The sequence below is a fragment of the Triticum dicoccoides genome, chromosome 6A (genome assembly GCF_002162155.2).
Source record: "Triticum dicoccoides isolate Atlit2015 ecotype Zavitan chromosome 6A, WEW_v2.0, whole genome shotgun sequence".
NCBI classification, from domain to species: domain Eukaryota; kingdom Viridiplantae; phylum Streptophyta; class Magnoliopsida; order Poales; family Poaceae; genus Triticum; species Triticum dicoccoides.
The window spans coordinates 597,726,660-597,749,036 of NC_041390.1; the positions used below are offsets into that span (position 1 = coordinate 597,726,660).

General features: G+C 43.0%; 2 protein-coding genes across 4 annotated transcripts; one reads left to right on the forward strand and one right to left on the reverse strand.

Annotated features, from left to right (window-relative positions):
* The first annotated feature begins 14,022 nt into the window (after positions 1-14,022).
* Positions 14,023-17,331, forward strand: LOC119314447. 3 transcript variants are annotated; one of them, XM_037589166.1, is made up of 6 exons: positions 14,023-14,318; positions 15,373-15,639; positions 15,754-15,927; positions 16,013-16,119; positions 16,345-16,610; positions 16,684-17,331. In XM_037589166.1, the coding sequence occupies exons 1-6, from the start codon at positions 14,142-14,144 to the stop codon at positions 17,160-17,162; spliced, it is 1,470 nt and encodes a 489-aa protein (XP_037445063.1). In that variant the 5' UTR covers positions 14,023-14,141; the 3' UTR covers positions 17,163-17,331. The 3 variants fall into 3 exon arrangements, with proteins under 3 accessions (XP_037445063.1, XP_037445065.1, XP_037445064.1); XM_037589168.1 differs by having other exon boundaries at positions 14,024-14,318; positions 15,391-15,639; XM_037589167.1 differs by having other exon boundaries at positions 14,025-14,318; positions 16,702-17,331.
* A 411-nt stretch (positions 17,332-17,742) lies between these two features.
* Positions 17,743-21,687, reverse strand: LOC119318286 (protein HEADING DATE REPRESSOR 1-like). Its single transcript, XM_037592811.1, has 4 exons — positions 21,494-21,687; positions 21,321-21,407; positions 18,497-18,867; positions 17,743-18,232 (listed from the first exon to the last, which is right to left on the reverse strand). Exons 2-4 carry the CDS (start codon positions 21,385-21,387, stop codon positions 18,011-18,013), a joined length of 660 nt encoding a protein of 219 aa, XP_037448708.1. The 5' UTR covers positions 21,388-21,407; positions 21,494-21,687; the 3' UTR covers positions 17,743-18,010.
* Positions 21,688-22,377: the final 690 nt, after the last annotated feature.

Consider the following 22,377-nt stretch of genomic DNA (forward strand, 5'->3'; position numbering starts at 1 on the left):
TGTACTCCCCCAAGCTTAGGCTTTTGGCCTAAGTTGGTCTATGGCCACGGCTGGCCTGGCGGATATCCATAATAATAGTTGTTGGGGTCGTACTGTGATGAGGAGGAATAGTTGGGATCATACTGTGATGAAGAAGAAGACTCTGACTGCCACTGGCTGATAGTCATCTCTGGATCCCAAGAATAAACAGATTGTCGTGGAGGCTCATCTTGTGGTTCCTGTTCCGGGGCTGGTGCAGGATTCTTGTAAGCTTGGACGGCAGCCCACGTAATGAGGTAGGGTCCTACAAAATTAAACAAAGAAGGAGCATGCAGGATAATAGTCTCAGGGTGATGTTTGTTAAAGAACAATTGATACTTAAGCTCTCCTACCCTATTCTTAACAATAAAATCATGTGCCACCATACTTTTATGATCTAGATAAACACGGGGCAGCACCTTTTCTTCCTTCTCAGCATGCCTAATAGGTATGTTAAAATGTGCAGCTAGGTGTGTGGCATAGACGCCTCCAAAGATGGGACCCTTAGTACGGTTCATACTTAACCGTCTAGCAATAATACCGCCCATACTAAAAGTGTTATCACTGTATAAACTATGGTGCAGAATAATTATATCAGGAATGCTAAGGTTTCCGCAGTTTCCGCGTCCAATTAAGCAACGACTAGCAAATAATGCAAAGTAACGTAAAACAGGAAAATGTATGCTAGTGATTCGTGCATCAGAAACCTTTCTAGTTTCTCCTACAGTGATAGTATCAATAAACCCAGCCACATCATCATGATGTGGTTCTTCTGTCTTGCCCTCAAAAGGGACTAAACAGATCCGACAGAAATCATAAAGTGACATCTCCTTATGCTCATCATATAAATGAAACTCCACCGTAGGTGGTGAGTTCCTAGAATGAAAATGAAAGTTTTGCACAAAAGTATTTGTGAGTAAGAGATACTGATCGCATTGGTCGTGGAGGAAAGCAGTGAGGCCTGCATTGTGAGCCAATTCATGAAAATCTTCATAGATACCGGCTACTCTCAAGAAATCTTCAGAAGGCCATTCACACGCCCGAATCTCCGCGGTGCGTGGCAAATTATACTTAGGCTTCGATGCCTTTTCCTTTGAGCTTTGGCTCGATGAGCCCCTCAAAAATCTCCTCATTATTTTTCTGAAATAATCTGAAATTCTTAGTAACTTCAAAATAAAAGTAACTAAACTCAATAAAACTGGTAGTAACTACTCCCACAAGTGCCTAGAGCCTATATCAAGCATTAGAACTACTTGGAACCATATAAATTTGACATGCAAGCTCAAGAACATGGTCACCTATGCAGCACAAATTTGCAAAGAATAAAGCACTAGAACAAAAACTAATTGGACCAATGGAGGAGTCACATACCAAGGAACAATCTCCCCAAGCAGTTTTGCGAGAGGTGCTTTGAGCAAGGAGAACGAAAATCAAAGCAAAAGTGGCTGGAACTCGTGCTTGAGTTAGTTTTTCGGGTTTGTGTGAGACAGAGGAAGAAAATGGGTGCTGGGATAAGTGGAGGAGGGCCACCGTGAGCCCACGAGGCAGGGGGCGCACCCTATAGGGGGGGGGCGCCCACCACCCTCGTGACCAGGTGGCAGCTCCTCCCGCGGTAATTTTTGCACAGTAAATCCTCAAATATTCCCGAAAAAATCATATTGAATTGGCATGGCATTCTGAGGACTTTTATTTTGGGATATTTTTATATTGCACGGATAAGCCAGGAAACAGACTGAAAATACTATTTTTACTTTATTTAATATAAATAACAGAAAGTAAAAGTGGGGTACAGAAGTTTGTGCTTCTAGTTTCATCCATCTCATGCTCATCAAAAAGAATCCACTAACAAGGTTGATCAAGTCTTGTTAACAAACTCATTCCGATAATCATGAAACCGGAGAAATTTCGAATAACACTAAGTTACCTCAACGGGGATATGCACATCCCCTATAATAAGTATATCATATTTCTTTTTGACAGTAGGAAAAGGAAATTCAAAACCTCCAAATATAATCGATGGAATTTTTTCAATAGAGTTGATACTATGAACTTGATGTTGTTTCCTCAGAAAGTGTACTGTATGCTCATTACCATTAACATGAAAAGTGACATTGCCTTTGTTGCAATCAATAACAGCCCCTGCAGTATTAAGAAAAGGTCTTCCAAGAATAATAGACATACTATCATCCTCGGGAATATCAAGTATAACAAAGTCCGTTAAAATAGTAACGTTTGCAACCACAATAGGCACATCCTCACAAATACCGACAGGTATAGCAGTTGATTTATTAGCCATTTGCAAAGATATTTCAGTAGGTGTCATCTTATTCAAGTCAAGTCTACGATATAAAGAGAGAGGCATAACACTAACACCGGCTCCATGATCACATAAAGCAGTTTTAATATAATTTCTTTTAATGGAGCAAGGTATAGTAGGTACTCCGAGGTCTCCAAGTTTCTTTGGTATTCCACCCTTAAAAGTATAATTAGCAAGCATGGTGGAAATCTCAGCTTTCGGTATCTTTCTTTTATTAGTAATGATATCCTTCATATATTTAGCATAAGGATTTGTTTTGAGCACATCAGTTAATCTCATACGCAAAAAGATAGGCCTAATCATTTCAGCAAAGCGCTCAAAATCCTCATCGTCCTTTTTCTTGGATGGTTTTGGAGGAAAAGGCATGGGTTTCTGAACCCAAGGTTCCCTTTCTTTACCATGTTTCCTAGCAACAAAGTCTCTTTTATCATAACGTTGATTCTTTGATTGTGGGTTATCAAGATCAACAACAGGTTCAATTTCTACATCATTGTCATTATTAGGTTGAGCACCATCATGAACATTATCATTAATATTTTAATTAGGTTCATGTTCATTGCCAGATTGTGTTTCAGCATCAGACATAGATATATCATTTGGATTATCAGGTGGTTCAGCAATAGGTTCACTAGAAGTTTGCACAGTTCTATCATTTTTCTTCTTCTTCTTAGAAGAACTAGGAACATCAATATTATTTTTTTGAGAATCTTGCTCGATTCTCTTAGGGTGGCCTTCAGGATACAAAGGTTCCTGAGTCATTCTACCAGTTCTAGTAGCCACTCTAACAGCATAATCATTTTTCTTAATATTCATTTCATCAAGCACTTCTTTTTGAGCTTTAAGTACTTGTTCTACTTGAGTGGTAACCATAGAAGCATGTTTGCTAAAAAGTTTAAGTTCACCTTTAATATCAGCCATATAATCACCCAAGCATCTAATCATATAAGCATTTTCTTTTAATTGTCTACCAAAATAAGCATTGAAGTCATCTTGCTTAAACATAAAGTTATCAAACTCATCCAAGCACTGACTAGAAATTTTAGTAGGAGGGACTTCAGTTTTATCATATCTATAGAGAGAATTTACCTTTACTACCTGTGTCGGGATATCGGGATCAGGAGGTTCTTCAATAAATAAAGAATTGAGATCATATGTTTCTTCAACAGGCGGTATATTAAGACCATGTATTTCTTCAATAGGAGGTAAATTCTTAACGTCTTCAGATTTAATACCTTTTTTTTCATAGATTTCTTTGCCTCTTGCATATCTTCGGGACTGAGAAATAGAACATCTCTCTTCTTCAGAGTTAGTTTAAGAATAGGCTCAGTAATTGGAGCAGGAGTTGGCTCAGGAGCTGGCTCAGGAGGTGCCCAATTATTTTCATTTGTCAACATATTATTTAATAGAATTTCAGCTTCATCCGGTGTTCTTTCCCTGAAAACAGAACCAGCACAACTATCCAGGTAATCTCTAGAAGCATCGGTTAGTCCATTATAAAAGATATCAAGTATTTCAGGCTTCTTAAGAGGATGATCAGGCAAAGCATTAAGTAACTTGAGAATCCTCCCCCAAGCTTGTGGGAGACTCTCTTCTTTAATTTGCACAAAGTTGTATATTTCCCTCAAAGCAGCTTGTTTTTTATGAGCAGGGAAATATTTAGTAGAGAAGTAATAAATCATATCCTGGGGACTACACACACAACCAGGATCAAGAGAATTAAACCATATCTTAGCATCACCCTTTAATGAGAACGGAAATATTTTGAGTATATAAAAGTAACGCGATCTCTCATCATTAGTGAACAAGGCAGCAATATCATTTAACTTAGTAAGATGTGCCACAACAGTTTAAGATTCATAGCCATAAAACGGATCAGATTCAACCAAAGTAATTATATCAGGATCAACAGAGAATTCATAATCCTTATCAGGAACACAAATAGGTGAAGTAGCAAAAGCAGGGTCGGGTTTCATTTTATCTCTAAGTGATTCTTTGTTCCATTTAATTAATAACCTCTTAAGCTCATATCTATCTCTGCAAGCTAATATAGCGGCAGAAGATTCCATATCAGAAAGATAACCCTCAGGGATAACACGCATATTTTCATCATCACTATCATCATCGTATTCAGATTCAATAATTTCTTTTTCTCTAGCCCTAGCAATTTGTTCGTCAAGAAATTCACCAAGGGGAACAGTAGTATCAGGCATAGAAGCAGTTTCATCATAAGTATCATGCATAGCAGAAGTGGCATCATCAATAACATGCGACATATCAGAACGAATAGCAGAAGCAGATGTAGGTGTCGCAAACTTACTCATAACAGAAGGTGAATCAAGTGCAGAGCTAGATGGCAGTTCCTTACCTCCCCTTGTAGTTGAGGGATAGATCTTGGTTTTTGGATCTCTCAAGTTCTTCATAGTGTCCAGCAGATATAAATCCCAAGTGACTCAAAGAATAGAGCTATGCTCCCCGGCAATGGCGCCAGAAATTAGTCTTGGTGACCCACAAGTATAGGGGATCGCAACAACTTTCGAGGGTAGAGTATTCAACCCAAATTTATTGATTCGACACAAGGGGAGCCAAAGAATATTCTCAAGTATTAGCAGCTGAGTTGTCAATTCAACCACACCTGGAAACTTAGTATCTGCAGGCAAAGTGTTTAGTAGAAAAGTAATATGATAGTGGTGGTAGCGGCAACAAAAGTAAAGACAGCAAAAGTAATGTTTTTGGTATTTTGTAGTGATTGTAACAGTAGCAGCGGAAAAGTAAATAAGAGAGAAGCAGTGTATGGAAAACTCGTAGGCACCGGATCAGTGATGGATAATTATGCCGGATGCGGTTCATCATGTAACAGTCATAACATAGGGTGACACAGAACTAGCTCCAATTCATCAATCTAATGTAGGCATGTATTCCGTATATAGTCATACGTGCTTATGGAAAAGAACTTGCATGACATCTTTTGTCCTACCCTCCCGCAGCAGCGGGGTCCTATTGGAAACTTAGGGATATTAAGGCCTCCTTTTAATAGAGAACCGGAACAAAGCATTAGCACATAGTGAATACATGAACTCCTCAAACTATGGTCATCACCGGGAGTGGTCCCGATTATTGTCACTTCGGGGTTGCCGGATCATAACACATAGTAGGTGACTATAGACTTGCAAGATAGGATCAAGAACTCACATATATTCATGAAAACATAATAGGTTCATATCTGAAATCATGGCACTCGGGCCCTAGTGACAAGCATTAAGCACAGCAAAGTCATAGCAACATCAATCTCAGAACATAATGGATACTAGGGATCAAACCCTAACAAAACTAACTCGATTACATGATAAATCTCATCAAACCCATCACAATCCAGCAAGCATACGGTGGAATTACTCACGCACGGCGGTGAGCATCATGAAATTGGTGATGGAGGATGGTTGATGATGACGACGGCGACGAATCCCCCTCTCCGGAGCACCGAACGGACTCCAGATCAACCCTCCCGAGAGGTTTTAGGGCTTGGCGGCGGCTCCGTATCGTAAAACGTGATGATTTCTTCTCTCTGATTTTTCTCTCTCCGAAAGCAAATATATAGAGTTGGAGTTGGCGTCGGAGGGTTTCCAGGGGCCCATGAGGTAGGGGGGCATGCCCTAGGGGGGCGCGCCCCCCACCCTCATGAGAAGGGTGTGGGCCCCCTGGTCTTCATCTTTGGCGAGGATTTTTTATTGTTTTTTCTAAGATGTTCCGTGGAGTTTCAGGTCATTCCGAGAATATTTGTTTTCTGCACATAAAACAACACCATGGCAATTCTGTTGAAAACAGCGTCAGTCCGGGTTAGTTCCATTCAAATCATACAAGTTAGAGTCCAAAACAAGGGCAAAAGTGTTTGGAAAAGTAGATACGACGGAGACTATCAAGGAGTCACATACCAAGGAACAATCTCCCCAAGCAGTTTTGTGAGAGGTGCTTTGAGCAAGGAGATCGAAAATGGCAGCAAAACGAGCTTGGACTCGGGTTTGAGCTGGATATTCGTGTTTGGGGGAGGAAGAAGGAGTGTATGGGTGGAAGAATAAGTGGAGGAGGGCCACCGTGGGCCCACGAGGCAGGGGGCGCGCCCTCCACCCTCGTGGGCAGGTGGTTGGCCCCCCTGGTGTGTTCTCTGTTCCATAAATCCTCAAATATTCTAGATAAAATCATATTTAAATTTCAGGGCATTTGGAGAACTTTTATTTTCGAGGTATTTTTATATTGCATGAATAATCAGATAACAGACAGAAAAATATTTATTTTTATTTTATTTAATATAAATAACAGAAAGTAAAAGTGGGATACAGAAAGTTGTGCCTTCTAGTTTCATCGATCTCATGATCATCAAAAGGAATCCACTAACAAGATTGATCAAGTCTTGTTAATGAACTCATTCTGAATAACATGGAACTGGAGAAATTTCGAATAACACTATGCTACCTCAACGGGGATATGCACATCCCCAATAACGAGAATATCATATTTCTTCTTGACACTAGGAAGAGGAAATTCAAAACCTCCAAATATAATCGATGGAATTTTTCCAATAGAGTTGATACTATGAACTTGAGGTTGTTTCCTCGGAAAGTGTACCGTGTGCTCATTACCATTAACATGAAAAGTGACTTTGCCTTTAGTGCAATCAATAAAAGCCCCTGCAGTATTCAAAAAGGGTCTTCCAAGAATAATAGACATACTATCGTCCTCGGGAATATCAAGAATAACAAAGTCTGTTAAAATAGTAACGTTTGCAACTACAACAGGCACATCCTCACAAATACTGACAGGTATAGCAATTGATTTATCAGCCATTTGCAAAGATATTTCAGTAGGTGTCAACTTATTCAAATCAAGTCTACGATATAAAGAGAGAGGCATAACACTAACACCGGCTCCAAGATCACATAAAGCAGTTTTAAATAATTTATTTTAATGGAGCATGGTATAGTGGGTACTCCTAGATCTCCAAGTTTCTTTGGTATTCCACCTTTAAAAGTATAATTAGCAAGCATGGTGGAAATTTCAGCTTCCGGTATCTTTCTTTTATTTGTAATAATATCTTTCATGTACTTAGCATAAGGATTTGTTTTGAGAATATCAGTTAATCGCATACGCATAAAGATAGGTCTAATCATTCCAGCAAAGCGCTCAAAATTCTCATCATCCATTTTCTTGGATGGTTTGGGAGGAAAAGGCATGGGTTTTTTAACCCAAGGCTCTCTTTCTTTACCATGTTTCCTAGCAACAAAGTCTTTCTTATCATAACGTTGATTCTTTGATTGTGGGTTATCAGATCAACAGCAGGTTCAATTTCTATATCATTGTCATTACTAGGTTGAGCATCATCATGAACATTATTATTAACATTATCACTAGTTTCACGTTCATTACCAGATTGTGTTTCAGCATTAGAAATAGAAATATCATTTGGATTCTCAGGTGTCTCAACAATACGATCACTAGAAGCATACAGAATCCTATCATTTTTCTTTTTCTTCTTTTTAGAAGAACTAGGTGCATCTATATTATTTCTCTGAGAATCTTGCTCAATTCTCTTAGGGTGGCCTTCAGGATACAAAGGTTCCTGAGTCATTCTACCAGTTCTAGTAGCCACTCTAACAGCATTATCATTATTCTTACTATTCAATTCATTGAACAAATCATTTTGAGCTTTAAGTACTTGTTCTACTTGAGTGGTAACCATAGAAGCATGTTTACTAATAAGTTTAAGTTCACCTTTGACATTAGTCATATAATCACCCTAGTGTCCAAGCATATTTGAATTGTATTTCAATTGTCTACCAAAATAAGCATTAAAATCTTTTTGCTTAGCCATAAATTTATCAAACTCATCTAAGCATGGGCTAGCAAACTTAGTAAATGGGATTTCAGCTTTATCATATCTATAGAGAGAATTTACCTTTACTACCTGTGTCGGGTTACCAAGACCATGAGTTTCTTCAATAGGTAATGGATTAAGATTATTTGTTTCTTCAACAGGCGGTAAATTAAGACCATGTATTTCTTCAATAGGAGGTAAATTCTTAACATCTTCAGCTTTAATACCTTTTTCTTTCATAGATTTCCTTGCCTCTTGCATATCTTCAGGACTGAGAAATAGAATACCCCTCTTCTTCAGAGTTGGTTTAGGAATAGGCTCGGGAATTGGCTCCGGAGGTGTCCAATTATTTTCATTTGTCAACATATTATTCAATAGAATTTCAGCTTCATCCGGTGTTCTTTCCCTGAAAACAGAACCAGCACAACTATCCAGGTAATCTGTGGAGGCATCAGTTAGTCCATTATAAAAGATATCAAGTATTTCATTTTTCTTAAGAGGATGATCAGGCAAAGCATTAAGTAACTGGAGAAGCCTCCCCCAAGCTTGTGGGAGACTCTCTTCTTTAATTTGCACAAAATTATATATGTCCCTTAAAGCAGCTTGTTTCTTATGAGCAGGGAAATATTTAGCAGAGAAGTAATAAATCATATCCTGGGGACTACGCACACAACCAGGATCAAGAGAATTAAACCATATCTTAGCATCACCCTTTAATGAGAACAGAAATATTTTAAGGATGTAAAAGTAGCGAGTTCTCTCATCTTTAGTGAACAGGGTGGCTATATCATTCAATTTAGTAAGATGTGCCACACCAGTTTCAAATTCATAACCATGAAAAGGATCATATTCCACCAAAGTAATTATATCAGGATCAACAGAGAATTCATAATCCTTATCAGTAACAAAGATAGGTGAAGTAGCAAAAGCAGGGTCAGGTTTCATTCTAGCATTTAGAGATTGCTTACTCCATTTAGCTAATAACCTTTTAAGTTCATTTCTATTTTTGCAAGCTAAAATAGCTAAAGAAGCTTCTTGATCAAATAGATAACCCTTAGGAATAACAAGTGATTCTTCATCATCACTTTCATCAGTATCATGAGATTCAATATTTTCAATCTCTCTAGCCCTAGCAAGTTGTTCATCAAGAAAATCACTAAGTGGCACATTAGTATCAGGCATAGAGGTAGTTTCATCATAAGTATCATGCATAGCAGAAGTGGCATCATCAATAACATGCGACATATCAGAACGAATAGCAGAAGCAGGTGTCGGTGTCGCAAATTTACTCATAACAGAAGGTGAATCAAGTGCAGAGCTAGATGGCAGTTCCTTACCTCCCCTCGTAGTTGAGGGATAGATCTTGGTTTTTGGATCTCTCAAGTTCTTCTTAATGATAAGCAGATATATATCCCAAGTGACTCGAAGAATAGAGCTGTGCTCCCCGGCAACGGCGCTAGAAAATAGTCTTGATAACCCACAAGTATAGGGGATCACAACAGTTTTCGAGGGTAGAGTATTCAACCCAAATTTATTGATTCGACACAAGGGAAGCCAAAGAATATTCTCAAGTATTAGCAGCTGAGTTGTCAATTCAACCACACCTGGAAACTTAATATCTGCAGCAAAGTGTTTAGTAGCAAGGTAATATGATAGTAGTGATAACGGTAGCAAAAGGTAACGGTAGTAAAAGTAATGTGTTTGGTATTTTGTAGTGATGATAGCAATAGCAACGGAAAAGTAAATAAGCAAAGAACAATATATGGAAAGATCGTAGGCAATGGATCGGTGATGGAGAATTATGTCGGATGCGATTCATCATGTAATAGTCATAACCTAGGGTGACACAGAACTAGCTCCAGTTCATTGATATAATGTAGGCATGTATTTCAAACATAGCCATACGTGCTTATTGAAAAGAAATTGCATGACATCTTTTGTCCTACCCTCCCGTGGCAGCGGGGTCCTTACGGAAACTAAGGGATATTAAGGCCTCCTTTTAATAGAGAACAGGAACAAAGCATTAACACATAGTGGATACATGAACTCCTCAAACTACGGTCATGACCGGTAAGTATCCCGATTATTGTCACTTCGGGGTTAACGGATCATAACACATAATAGGTGACTATAGACTTGCAAGATAGGATCAAGAACACTCATATATTGATGAAAACATAATAGGTTCTGATCTGAAATCATGGCACTCGGGCCCTAGTGACAAGCATTAAGCATAGCAAAGTCATAGCAACATCAATCTCAGAACATAGTGGACACTAGGGATCAAACCCTAACAAAACTAACTCGATTACATGATAGATCTCATCCAACCCATCACCGTCCAGCAAGCCTACGATGGAATTACTCACGCACGGCGGTGAGCATCATGAAATTGGTGATGGAGGATGGTTGATGATGACGATGGCGACGGATTTGAAGGAAATATGCCCTAGAGGCAATAATAATGTTATTATTTTATTTCCTTATATCATGATAAATTGTTTATTATTCATGCTAGAATTGTATTATCCGAAAACATAATACTTGTGTGAATACATAGACAAACCAAACGTCACTAGTATGCCTCTACTTGACTAGCTCGTTAATCAAAGATGGTTATGTTTCGTAACCATAGACATGTGTTGTCATTTGATTAATGGGATCACATCATTAGGAGAATGATGTGATTGACATAACCCATTCCATTAGCTTAGCACCCGATCGTTTAGTATGTTGCTATTGCTTTCTTCATGACTTATACATGTTCCTATGACTATGAGATTATGCAACTCCCGTTTACCGGAGGAACACTTTGTGTGCTACCAAACGTCACAACGTAACTGGGTGATTATAAAGGAGCTCTACAGGTGTCTCCAAAGGTAAATGTTGGGTTGGCATATTTCGAGATTAGGATTTGTCACTCCGATTGTCGGAGAGGTATTTCTGGGCCCTCTCGGTGATGCACATCACATAAGCCTTGCAAGCATTACAACTAATGAGTTAGTTGCAAGATGATGTATTACGAAATGAGTAAAGAGACTTGCCGGTAACGAGATTGAACTAGGTATTGAGATACCGACGATCGAATCTCGGGCAAGTAACATACCGATGACAAAGGGAACAACGTATGTTGTTATGCGGTCTGACCGATAAAGATCTTCGTAGAATATGTAGGAGCCAATATGAGCATCCAGGTTCCGCTATTGGTTATTGACCGGATAAGTATCTCGGTCATGTCTACATTGTTCTCGAACCCGTAGGGTCCGCATGCTTAAGGTTTCGATGACAGTTATATTATGAGTTTATGAGTTTTGATGTACCGAAGTTAGTTCGGAGTCCCGGGTGTGATCACGGACATGACGAGGAGTCTCGAAATGGTCGAGACATAAAGATTGATATATTGGAAGCCTATATTTGAATATCGGAAGTGTTCCGGGTGAAATCGGGATTTTACCGGAGTACCGGGAGGTTACCGGAACCCCCCGGGAGGTATATGGGCCTTAGTGGGCTTTAGTGGAAGAGAGGAGAGGTGGGCTGGGCCGCGCGCCCCTCCCCCCTAGTCCGAATAGGACAAGGAGAGGGGGGGCGGCGCCCCCCCCCCCCTTCCTTCTCTTTCTCCTCTTTCCCCCTTCCCGAATCCTATTCCAACTAGGAAAGGGGGGAATCCTACTCCCGCTGGGAGTAGGACTCCTCCTGGCGCGCCCTCCTCCTGGCCGGCCGCACCTCCCCTTGCTCCTTTATATACGGGGGCAGGGAGCACCCTTAGACACACAAGTTGATCCACGTGATCATATTCTTAGCCGTGTGCGGTGCCCCCTTCCACCATAATCCTCGATAATATTGTAGCAGTGCTTAGGCGAAGCCCTGCGATGGTAGTACATCAAGACCGTCACCACGCCGTCGTGCTGACGGAACTCTTCCCCGACACTTTGCTGGATCGGAGTGGGGGGATCGTCATCGAGCTGAACGTGTGCTAGAACTCGGAGGTGCCGTAGTTTCGGTGCTTGATCGGTCGGGCCGTGAAGACGTACGACTACATCAATTGCGTTGTGCCAACGCTTCCGCTGTCGGTCTACAAGGGTACGTAGATCACACTCTCCCCTCTCGTTGCTATGCATCACCATGATCTTGCGTGTGCGTAGGAAAAATTTTGAAATTACTACGTTCCCCAACAGGATTCCCCTCTCCGGAGCCCCGAACGGACTCCAGATCAGCCCTCCCGAGAGGTTTTAGGGCTTGGCGGCGGCTCCGTATCGTAAAACGCGATGATTTCTTCTCTCTGATTTTTTTCTCCCCGAAACTCAATATATGGAGGTGGAGTTGGAGTCAGAGAGGCAACAGGGGGCCCACGAGGTAGGGGGCGCGCCCCCCACCCTCGTGGAGAGACGGTGGGCCCCCTGGCCTTCATCTTTGGCAGGTATTTTTCTTATTTTCTGAAAAGTGACTCCGTGGAGTTTCAGGTCATTCCGAGAACGTTTGCTCCTGCACATAAATAACACCATGATAATTCTGCTGAAAACAGCGTCAGCCCGGGTTAGTTCCATTCAAATCATGCAAGTCAGAGTCCAAAATAAGGGCAAAAGTGTTTGGAAAAGTAGATACGTTGGAGACTCTGCAAATTCACCTTTGATCTCCTCGCACAACTCTGCAAATTGGATGTCATGACAAATGGGCTCGCGACGCTCACAACCGATCGTGCAGGCACTGTCCAACGATGTGAAGATCGAGCGGTTGTAGGCGACAATCTCCGGATTCATCATGAGTGTTACCACGGCTAAGGCATCAGCGCGCTTAGCCTTGAGATGCGCTTCAGCCAACTTGTGCCCCTCTGCCTAGGCCACACGTCGGCACACCTCCTCCGGCTTCTCGGCTTGCATGCGTTGGTATTACACTTCTGCCTCATCCATCGATGGGAGGCGGATGATGTTGCCCCCGGACGCCGCATCCACTACGTTGAAGCCGGCAATGGCGAATTTGGCAGCCGGGTCTACCGCCATCCCCTCCTCTCCTCTTCTTCCTCCTCTGAGCCCGGGTCCAAAGAGCTCGGAGGCTCGCCAACAATGATGGCATGCCAAGGGACACTCGTGGTAGGTGCGCTCCTTGGGGGCGAGCGCCGCGCGACGCGCAAGTGTCAACATCATGTATCATGTAGGTGGTGACCTTGTTGTGCACAATGGCATCGGCAGAGCTCGCGGAAGATGTCCCGGATTGCGACGGGGAAGACGGCGGCGTGACTCGACTCCGCGTCGTCCTTCGGGACCGCGGTAGGCACACCGGTGTTTTGCCGCATGGTCTCGACTCCGTACGTCCTTCATCACCGTCGTCCATGGCTCGCCTCGTCGGGTCCCCCGGTGGCTGTCACTTGGCTGCTGTCCATTGGATACTCGCAAAATGGCGAAGAGGCATCCACGTCCACGTACATCTAGAGAAATGTGGACAAACTTTCTAAAAAAGAGAGAAATATGGACAAACTTTCTAAAGGAAGAGAGAAATGTGGACAAACTTTCTAAAAAAGAGAGAGAAATGTGGACAAACGCAAACGTGACGAGCCACACCAGCAGCTGCGTGGTGTAGGCCGGGCAAACCGTTAGCGCTTTTCTTTCTAACTAACTACTAGGGACGTGCAGACTTAACAAGCTAGCTAGGTGGCAACCGACCGAGACGCACGCCGGGCGTGCGGGCCTTTCCGTGCGGCGACGCGCAAGAAACCGATCGGCGACACGCCGTCCCTCACCTACCTTCACGAGCCCCATCAGCCTAGCCTAGCCGCGCGCGTCCCCGCGTCCCAGATTATAACCAGGAGCGCCGGATCCAGCGCCGTGTTCCGCCGCCAGGCCCCCTTCGCGCTCCTCCGCCGCCGTCGCCATCCCTTTCTTCCATCTGATCCGATCCCGGCCTGCTCCTTCCTCCCCCAGGGTTCAGGGTTTTAGGGACGTCGGCATGGTGCAGCCCCGGGGCCGGCCGCGGATGAAGCGGCGTGCAAGCCACACGGAGACTGTTGCCCCTCGTGCGTCGCCGGCGGGCGCCCTGGAGGGGGAGGGGTTAGGCGACGGGAATGACGACACTCAGAAGCGCGTTAGGACGGCGCAGCCATCTCAGCTTCCGCTTCCACTGCAGGTAGATGGGTTTTAGTAGTTTACTATGGTGGCCCGAAGATTTTGTTGTTGGCGTAAAATTTAAATTATACCCATTTCTCTTCTTTTGAGGGATTCGGGGCGGCGTAGCCACACTGCTTGTGCTTCCACTGCATGTAGATGGGGTTTGGGGTTTTAGTATTTTTAATATTAATATGGTGGCGTGAAGATTTTATTGTTGGCGTAGAATTCAAATTATACCCTTTTTTTTTTTGAGGAATTCAGGACGGCGCAGCCACCCCGCTTCTGCCACCGCTGTAGGTGGATGGGGTTGGGGGTTTTAGTATTTTATATGGTGGCACGAAGATTTTGTCGTTGGCGTAGAATCAAATTATACCCATTATTTTTTCCTTTTGAGAAATTCAGGACGGCGCAACCACCCCGCTTCTGCTTCAACTGTAGGTCTATGGGGTTGGGGGTTTTAGTATTTTATATGGTGGCGCGAAGATTTTGTTGTTGGCGTAGAATTTAAATTATACGCGTTATTTTTTTCTTTTGAGGAATTTAGGACGACGAAGCCACCGCCTCTTCTTCTGCCTCTGCTGCAGGTAGATGTGGTTCAGGGTTTTAGTACATTAATATAACGACAGAAAGATTTTATCGTTGGCGTAGAATTCAAATTATACCCATTGTCTTTTATTTGAGGAATTCAAATAGGAAGTGCAACTCATCCGAAGGAAAAAAACATTAAGTATTGAAATTAATGTTATGCCTTTTACATGATGTTGTTTGTCGATTTCAGATTTGACTGCGTAGGATCATAATTAGATATCTTAACTATGGAGTAAAAATCTTAAAATCACTTGCATGCTCCTTTTGCTCCAATCCAATTGAACAAACTCTCTCGGTGATTGATTTACTGCATAGAAGAGAAATGTGTTTAATTATTCAATGCAAACTTTGCAAAATATGATATGACGGGTTTTGATTAATAATATCTCTATCGCCCCAACTAATTATACAGTGTTTGATTAATAATATTATCTGTTTATTTATATAGAAATCTATATCTTTTTATTGATCCTAATTCTGAGTAGAGACATGATGTTTTGCAGGACATGTATGTCAATATAATGAATGAACCGCTCCCACTGGGTCTACGGTTGAAAAAGAGCCCATCTTTTGTAGATCTTATTTGTACGTGTCTTTCAAAGGAATACTCTACCAAGGAAAACTCTGCCAAGGAAAACTCTACCGTGGGCCGTTCTGCTGTGAAAGATATTGTTTCCAAGCCCCCGTTAAAGAAAGATGTAGTAAAAGCTTCAAATTTTCCTGCAAACTTTCTTAAAATTGGTAATTGGGAGGTAAGCAATTTCCTCGTGTTATACTCAGTATATATGTTATTATGAGTAAGAAGTATTTAGAAGCTTTCCACAAGTACTGCCTAACCAAAACATATTTTTTTTCCTTTTATACAGTACACCTCGCAGTACGAAGGTGATTTGGTTGCAAAATGCTACTATGCAAAGCATAAGCTTGTCTGGGAAGTTTTGAACGATGGTCTTAAGAGTAAGATAGAGCTCCAGTGGTTAGATATTACTGCTATAAAGGCAACTTGCCCTGAGGAGGGAGATGGCACCTTGGAACTGATGGTTAGTTCTTGTGATTTTTTGTTATTGTTTGTTTGTGTACCTATCAATCATTATTGTCTCAAACGAGTTTCCAATCTTTTTGAAGTTGTCTCGGCCACCCATTTTCTTTCAAGAGACCGATCCTCAACCAAGAAAACATACATTATGGCTGGCGGCACCAGATTTCACTTGTGGACAAGCAATCATGTGCAGGTGAAGCTCTAGTGCATTATTTAATGTTCTACATTAACACTTAAAGATCGGTCTTGAAATATGAAAGTTGCAATTAGTTGTCGCTGTGATTTATGGTGTAGATGTATTGTGCACTTTGTATTGCTTTTTTTTGGTAGACCTTGCTGCTAGTTGTCTCTGTTTTATTCAACTTTATCATTTACTTTGTTGAGCTGAAATTAACTTTTATAAATGCTCTAAATGCAGGAGGCATGTTTTGCGTTGCTCCTCGAGTGTGTTGAGCAGAAATTTTGAAAAGCTTATTCAGTGTGATGAGCGACTAAATGAGCTGAGCCAACAACCAACTATCATGTCAGATTCTCCATTTATTGGAACCATAAGCTCCATATTTGGAAATCAAAATGAAAGTGACGGCCCTTCATCCATGTTCACACATTATGTGTCACCATATGATGCTTCTTCTTCAGTGGTGCAAAGGAATGGCGTGAAGCATCATCAGCTATTGAACTTAGGTAAGCATCCCCTTCTTCTTCAGACAAAGTTCCGAAGCTGGCAGGCTTCCATGCCACACTTATAATCTTGTAGATTATTTTCCTTTAACAGGTGCCGCAGCTTCAGATATCCAAGCAAAAATTGTTGCTCAAGAACAAAGGAACCTCAATTTGTGTAATCGTGCCAGCCCCAAGGTGCCGAAAGAATTTCAGGAGATTGCTGAGAGCCTTTTAAGCGATACACAAGCCCCGCCGTCCGCGGATGAGAGATATCTGTTGGCAAGAGTGGACTCGCTTAGCAATTTGCTTGAGAAAGGCACTGTGCCATCCACCGTATCTGTTCCTGAGCGCAATGACACCATTGCTGCAGGCGAAGTAGGTCATGATGCCTTTGCCGAGGAACTCGGATTTTGTTTCGAAGACGAAGAACAATGGGCGCCTGCGGGGAGAACTGTGGATGGCGGCGCAGGACCGCCTGCCATCTCTAGAAAGGAGTCCATGGCGGCGGGTCTGTTTGAGAACCTCCCCCGCATACCATCTATGTCAGAGTTGTTCGACATAGCAGAGGATTGAGAGAACTCCGGATTTGGAAATGTTTCAATCATGAGGAACTGTGCGGCTGTGCCTTCTTAGACTTGTTTTGGTCCCCTGTCTGTAACTTACCTGACTCTCATTTGGCAACAACTGAAATTTGCGCATCCCCATTTCGCTGTTCTTACTACATTTCTCTCAGTACTTTCTCTGTTGGCCTGTGAGGGCATCTCCAACAGGCCGATACTAAGGCTATTGCAAAGAGGAGCGATGTGGAAAATTTCACACAAAGTATCCACAAATTAACAGCTTCGCCGGTAGAGTGTTATACCAACCCTCCAAGATCATTCAACTACTGCATCTCGTTACTTTCTTTTAGCCGCATCTTGTTACTTTGGCCTTGGTAAGTGTGTTTGGATTGTTTCTCCTGCCAGCAAATGTTCTCCTACTAGTTTCATGTTATGGTAAAGGGTGATATGGACCGTTGGAGAAGCCCTGATACTCGTCAATGCATGTCCGGGTCATCTTGGCATTTGTTTATGACACTAGTGCATCACATTTGTAGATCAGATGTCATGGCGACTTCGAAATATGAAAAAAAAAATAGCAGTGGCTGGCAAAATAATCGTAATACCATATACACACACTTGCATTTCAAATAAAATGCGTCGCAAATGTCTCCATACATCTGTAACAAACCTAGATACGAACAGGAACAATAAAACATGCACCCTTCGCCTACACGATGCAAACCATGAAACGAAATAATATTTGAATTCTACACAAGAGACCAATAGAAACCTCCGGGACACTCTCAAATTGGCACCCAAAGACGGACGTGCTGCAGATGCCTTTTCTTAAAAAGGGGAACCTGCAGTTGTCGGAAATGCTTAATCGATTGAGTCGGGTGGTGGCGCCTCTTCTCCTTCCTCGTCGAAGGCTTCGTTTTCATCAAGCATGTTCATCAGCATGGTCACCTGCTCTTGAAGCATGGAGTTCTCCTTCTCGATCTCCGACCGCTTCCTGCGCTCGTCCGTGAGCTGCTTCTGCAGAAGCTCCAGCACGCGGGAGTCCTCCTCTAGTTGTTCATTCAGCCCGCCGATTTCACGGTCCTGCCATGCCAATTTGCGAGATATTTTACATGATAATATGTATCAACCTATGATGCAGATTTGGCAACAATAACAAAAATGCCTAATTACCTTAGCTGCACTAGAACAATGCACGGGTCATCATAAGTTAATGGTAAAGTTAGTGTTTCATGCTTGATTTCAGGCCTTGATCATGGATGCAATTACCACAGAAAACAGTATGGCATATATCCAGCATGATATTACGCTAGCATATGCTGGCAAATAATTAGCAAGAACATGAACCTTTCTGTTCATTTCCAGGATCGCTATCCTCCTCATGCTCTCCACGACATCGACATTGACGAGCTTGCGCTTCTTACCAACCAGCCATCCCTTGGGATATGATGTAGGCTCGAAGTCCGGTGGCGGAAGCAGCATGTCAGCGCTGCGCTTGCCATTGATTGGCTCCAGGGGCTCAAAGAGCGCCTTTCGCTTCTCAGATAGGTTAGCCATCGGATCTGCCTGATGAGCATCATCCTCTGTGGTAGTGCTTGCTGCATTTGCGTCATCAATCTTCATGGCTTCTCCTTGAGCCGGAAGAGTGTCCGCTGCTGCCTCTTCGGTGGCAGCGGCCTCGTTATTATGTTCTTGTGCTTGCAAGCTCCGGCCATTGGCTGGAACATACACATTGGTAAGTCAGACTGAGTAAGTCAGTAGTTAGTACATTTACCCTAGCAAAATGCAGTGCATACATATACTGACTGACATACATGACCATTGGCACTAGAATTAGAATATGATCAACCGGAAGTTTTTTTGGTGGATAACTGGTGGAGTAATTGGTCAGAGTGAGTCTTGCTGCCATTTGGAACTTGGATAGACAGCGGCAGCTTAGACATATTGTATAATACAAGCAATTCCCTGCAAGATCTATCAACAGACTATTCTCAGAAGCTCTGGAGAGGATAGAAGTGGAAACAATTTATCCTTTTATCCGTTTATCAGTTATACACTAGGAGCAGTGATTTACTAACACGGTCAATATTGGCAGGTTCAGACCATTCGGCATGAATGGTGAAGCTATATAAATAACAATGAACATTGGCAGGTTCAGAAATAGTTTATCTGGTCAGTATCATCAGACCAGCCTAATTAAAGTAAACATTCTGACAGCAACTCCAAATAAACGTGAGTGGTCACGCCTGTCTCGAGCCTGACATTATGCTGTAAACAATCGGTATTATACGAAGACAATGTGGACCATAGATATCTCAGTCTATCACAGTCACCCTCTTCTTTCGTCCTAAGAAATTGCCGCGTTGTTATTGCTCCTCCTGAAGAGCCTTTCCGCTGCCTCGCCCAAAACAGAATACTAGTGGAATTCAGAGTAAGAGGACTGAAAAGGTCATTGCACAACAGCAAGTTACTGAAGGAGATATGGTTTCAATCATGGGTGTGCATTGACATCAATAACTTGAAAAGGAAACACAACCAAAAATGATTCTTGTTTAATACTAGTAAAGGGACCCGCGCCCTCCACCTATCTGCATTGATATCAACACGACCAAAATGATTCTTGTTTATTTACATGGCCATTAGCACTAGAATATGATCAGCTAGAAGTTTTTTCAGTGGATTACTGGTAGACAGGTAGAGTGATGATAGGTGAGAGTGAGTTTTGCTGCCATTTGGAACATGGATGCGTACTTCAACAAGCTGTATGCCCTCTCCTTGACAAGGAAGCAAAGCAAGAAAGGGTTGTGATAGACAGGGACAGCTTACAGCTTAGAACACATATACTGTATAATACAAGGAATTCCCTGCAAGATCTACTGAAAGAATATTCTCAGAAGCTCTGGAGAGGATAGTGGAAACAATTTAACCCTTTTATCTGTTCATTGGTTACACACTAAGAGCAAACTGATTTACTTACACGGTAGCTTACTGGTCAACATTGGCAGGTTCAGACACGGTAATTTGGTCAGTAGTAGCATCATTAGATTAACTTATTTACTACTGAACATTCTGACATGAACTCTAAAATAAGCGAGTGGTCACGAAACACGCGCATCTCTCGAGCCTCGGGTTGCGCCATAATAAACAATCGGCATTATCTACTAAGTCAGAGAATTAAGGCCATAGATATCTCAGCCCATCACATTCACCCTCTGTCATCTAGTAGTTGTATTACCAAAACTGCAGCCCTCTTTTTCTGAGAAGAAATTACAGCCTTGTTGGCTGCTGCCCTCGCAGCCAAGCTTCCCCTGCTCCTGGAGAGCATCTCGTAACATTGCCCAAGACAGAATACTAATAGAATTCAGAGGAGTGGGGCTGAAAAGTGAAACCCAACAACAGCAAATTACTGAAAGGGATACGGTTTCTTGGCGCGAGCATATTCGCACGACCACGACCACGACCACTACTGGGTAGCTGCTGCAGCTGCCGGCCCGCAGAGATCTTGCCGGCAACGGCAAGCAAGGCTAGGCAATTGGGGCACTACAGCAGCACAGCACCCACCCACCCCCCTTGTGAGAAATTACCCCCAAACTAACCAAGGTCTGAAGCTCTGAACGACCTTGCTTGCGCGAGGCCGTTGATTAATTGATTATAAATATACATCGAAGAATCAGTTGCGCCGGGCAGCCGCGTGACTAACGTGTGGGCGGAAACTGCGATTTTCTTACTCGTATTGGTAGTTGTATATTCGTGATTCGTCTACGTGAGGTGGCAATTGTCAATCCATTTCCTCACGCAATATCTCACTGCTGGAATGTTTCAGGCCGTCAGGTCTGGTGCCGTGCGAAGACGGATGAACATCCTAGAAAGAACCGACGAACAAAAAGGAAGAAGCCACTAATTTTTGCAGAGGCAGAGGCAGAGGCAGAGAGAGAGAGAGAAAGCATGAGGGGAGCCTTTGCCGAGATCTGGACTGAAATTTGGCGAAACCGGCAATACGGTTGTGGGAGAGAAGAGGGAATGGCTGAAGGACGGACAGGCTCCTTTCTTTGTAAAGGAACAATATCCTCTTCTTTTTTAAAACGAAGCGGTTCAAATCAGGATGGATTCAAGAGTTGAAGACGTTTGCTCAAAGGATTTGAAGCAGCAAGAAGGAGCAGAGCACCCCTACCTGACGACGGCCTCCTCCTGGACTTCCAGAAGATCCGCGGCGGGTCGGCCATGGACGGCTCCTCCATGCTCCCCGGCCGGCAGGTCACTGCAGCCCAAGACAAGAGCGCAAATATACATCAGCTACCGAAATCCTGCGTCAGTAAGGACGAAATGGTCAGGAGCTCAGCTCACCTCCGGTGGCTCCTCGGCTCGACTTCCTGCTGCCTGCCTGCCGGAGCTCCTCCCAATCTCTCGCTCTCTCTGCCTCGGTGCGGTTTGGTCGCGTGCGCCGCGTTATCTTGTGGTTTCTGGCTGTGCTTGTGCCGTGGCGTGGGCGGGCTGTTGGTGCTACTAGCAGAAAGAAAGGAAAAACGGTGGCCTTGGAAGCCACTCCCGTTTCCTTGGCGTCCTTGACGGTGGCTTTCAGCCGTGCCCGTGACGTGACGCGCTGGCTTTCTGGCACCGGTAGTAGCTGTCGCCCGGGGGGACGGGACGGCTACTCACGGCGTTCACGCTTGACCGCCAGCAAGACAGAGAGGGGCGTTTTCGTTTTGGGCTACCCGCCCGCCAACAACCAGTAGCCGTGCCCGTGCGCGCTCCTCCCCTCCGGATCCTCTGTGGGCAGTGCAGGCAGGGCCCTAGTTACGCTGATGCCGATTTGGTCCATTTTTGTCCATTTGGGTCAGCTGTAGATGTGGTGTTTTAAAAAATATATATAGAAATGGCGTATGTCTTCATCAATGAATTTTTGGGCAGTGTGTTCGACCGACCGATCCATTTGGTTCGCTCACCGTTTTTTCCGCCAAATTTCTATACGCGTTAATTAGGCAAACAAATAAAAATAAAACATTACACATAACTAAACAAACAAGTCACACGGTTTTACATCATAATAAATAAATGTCATGGTTCACAACCAAATGAATTGAAATTTGTGCGAACTACATTGAAAAATGGAAGAGCGGATACATTTATTGGTTGCTGCATGTTTTGGACTTGAAGTGAGTTCTCTAGTCACGTATTCTTTTGGTGAAATTGAATGAACTGTGTAAACGTTGCCGCTCTCGGGCTCAACG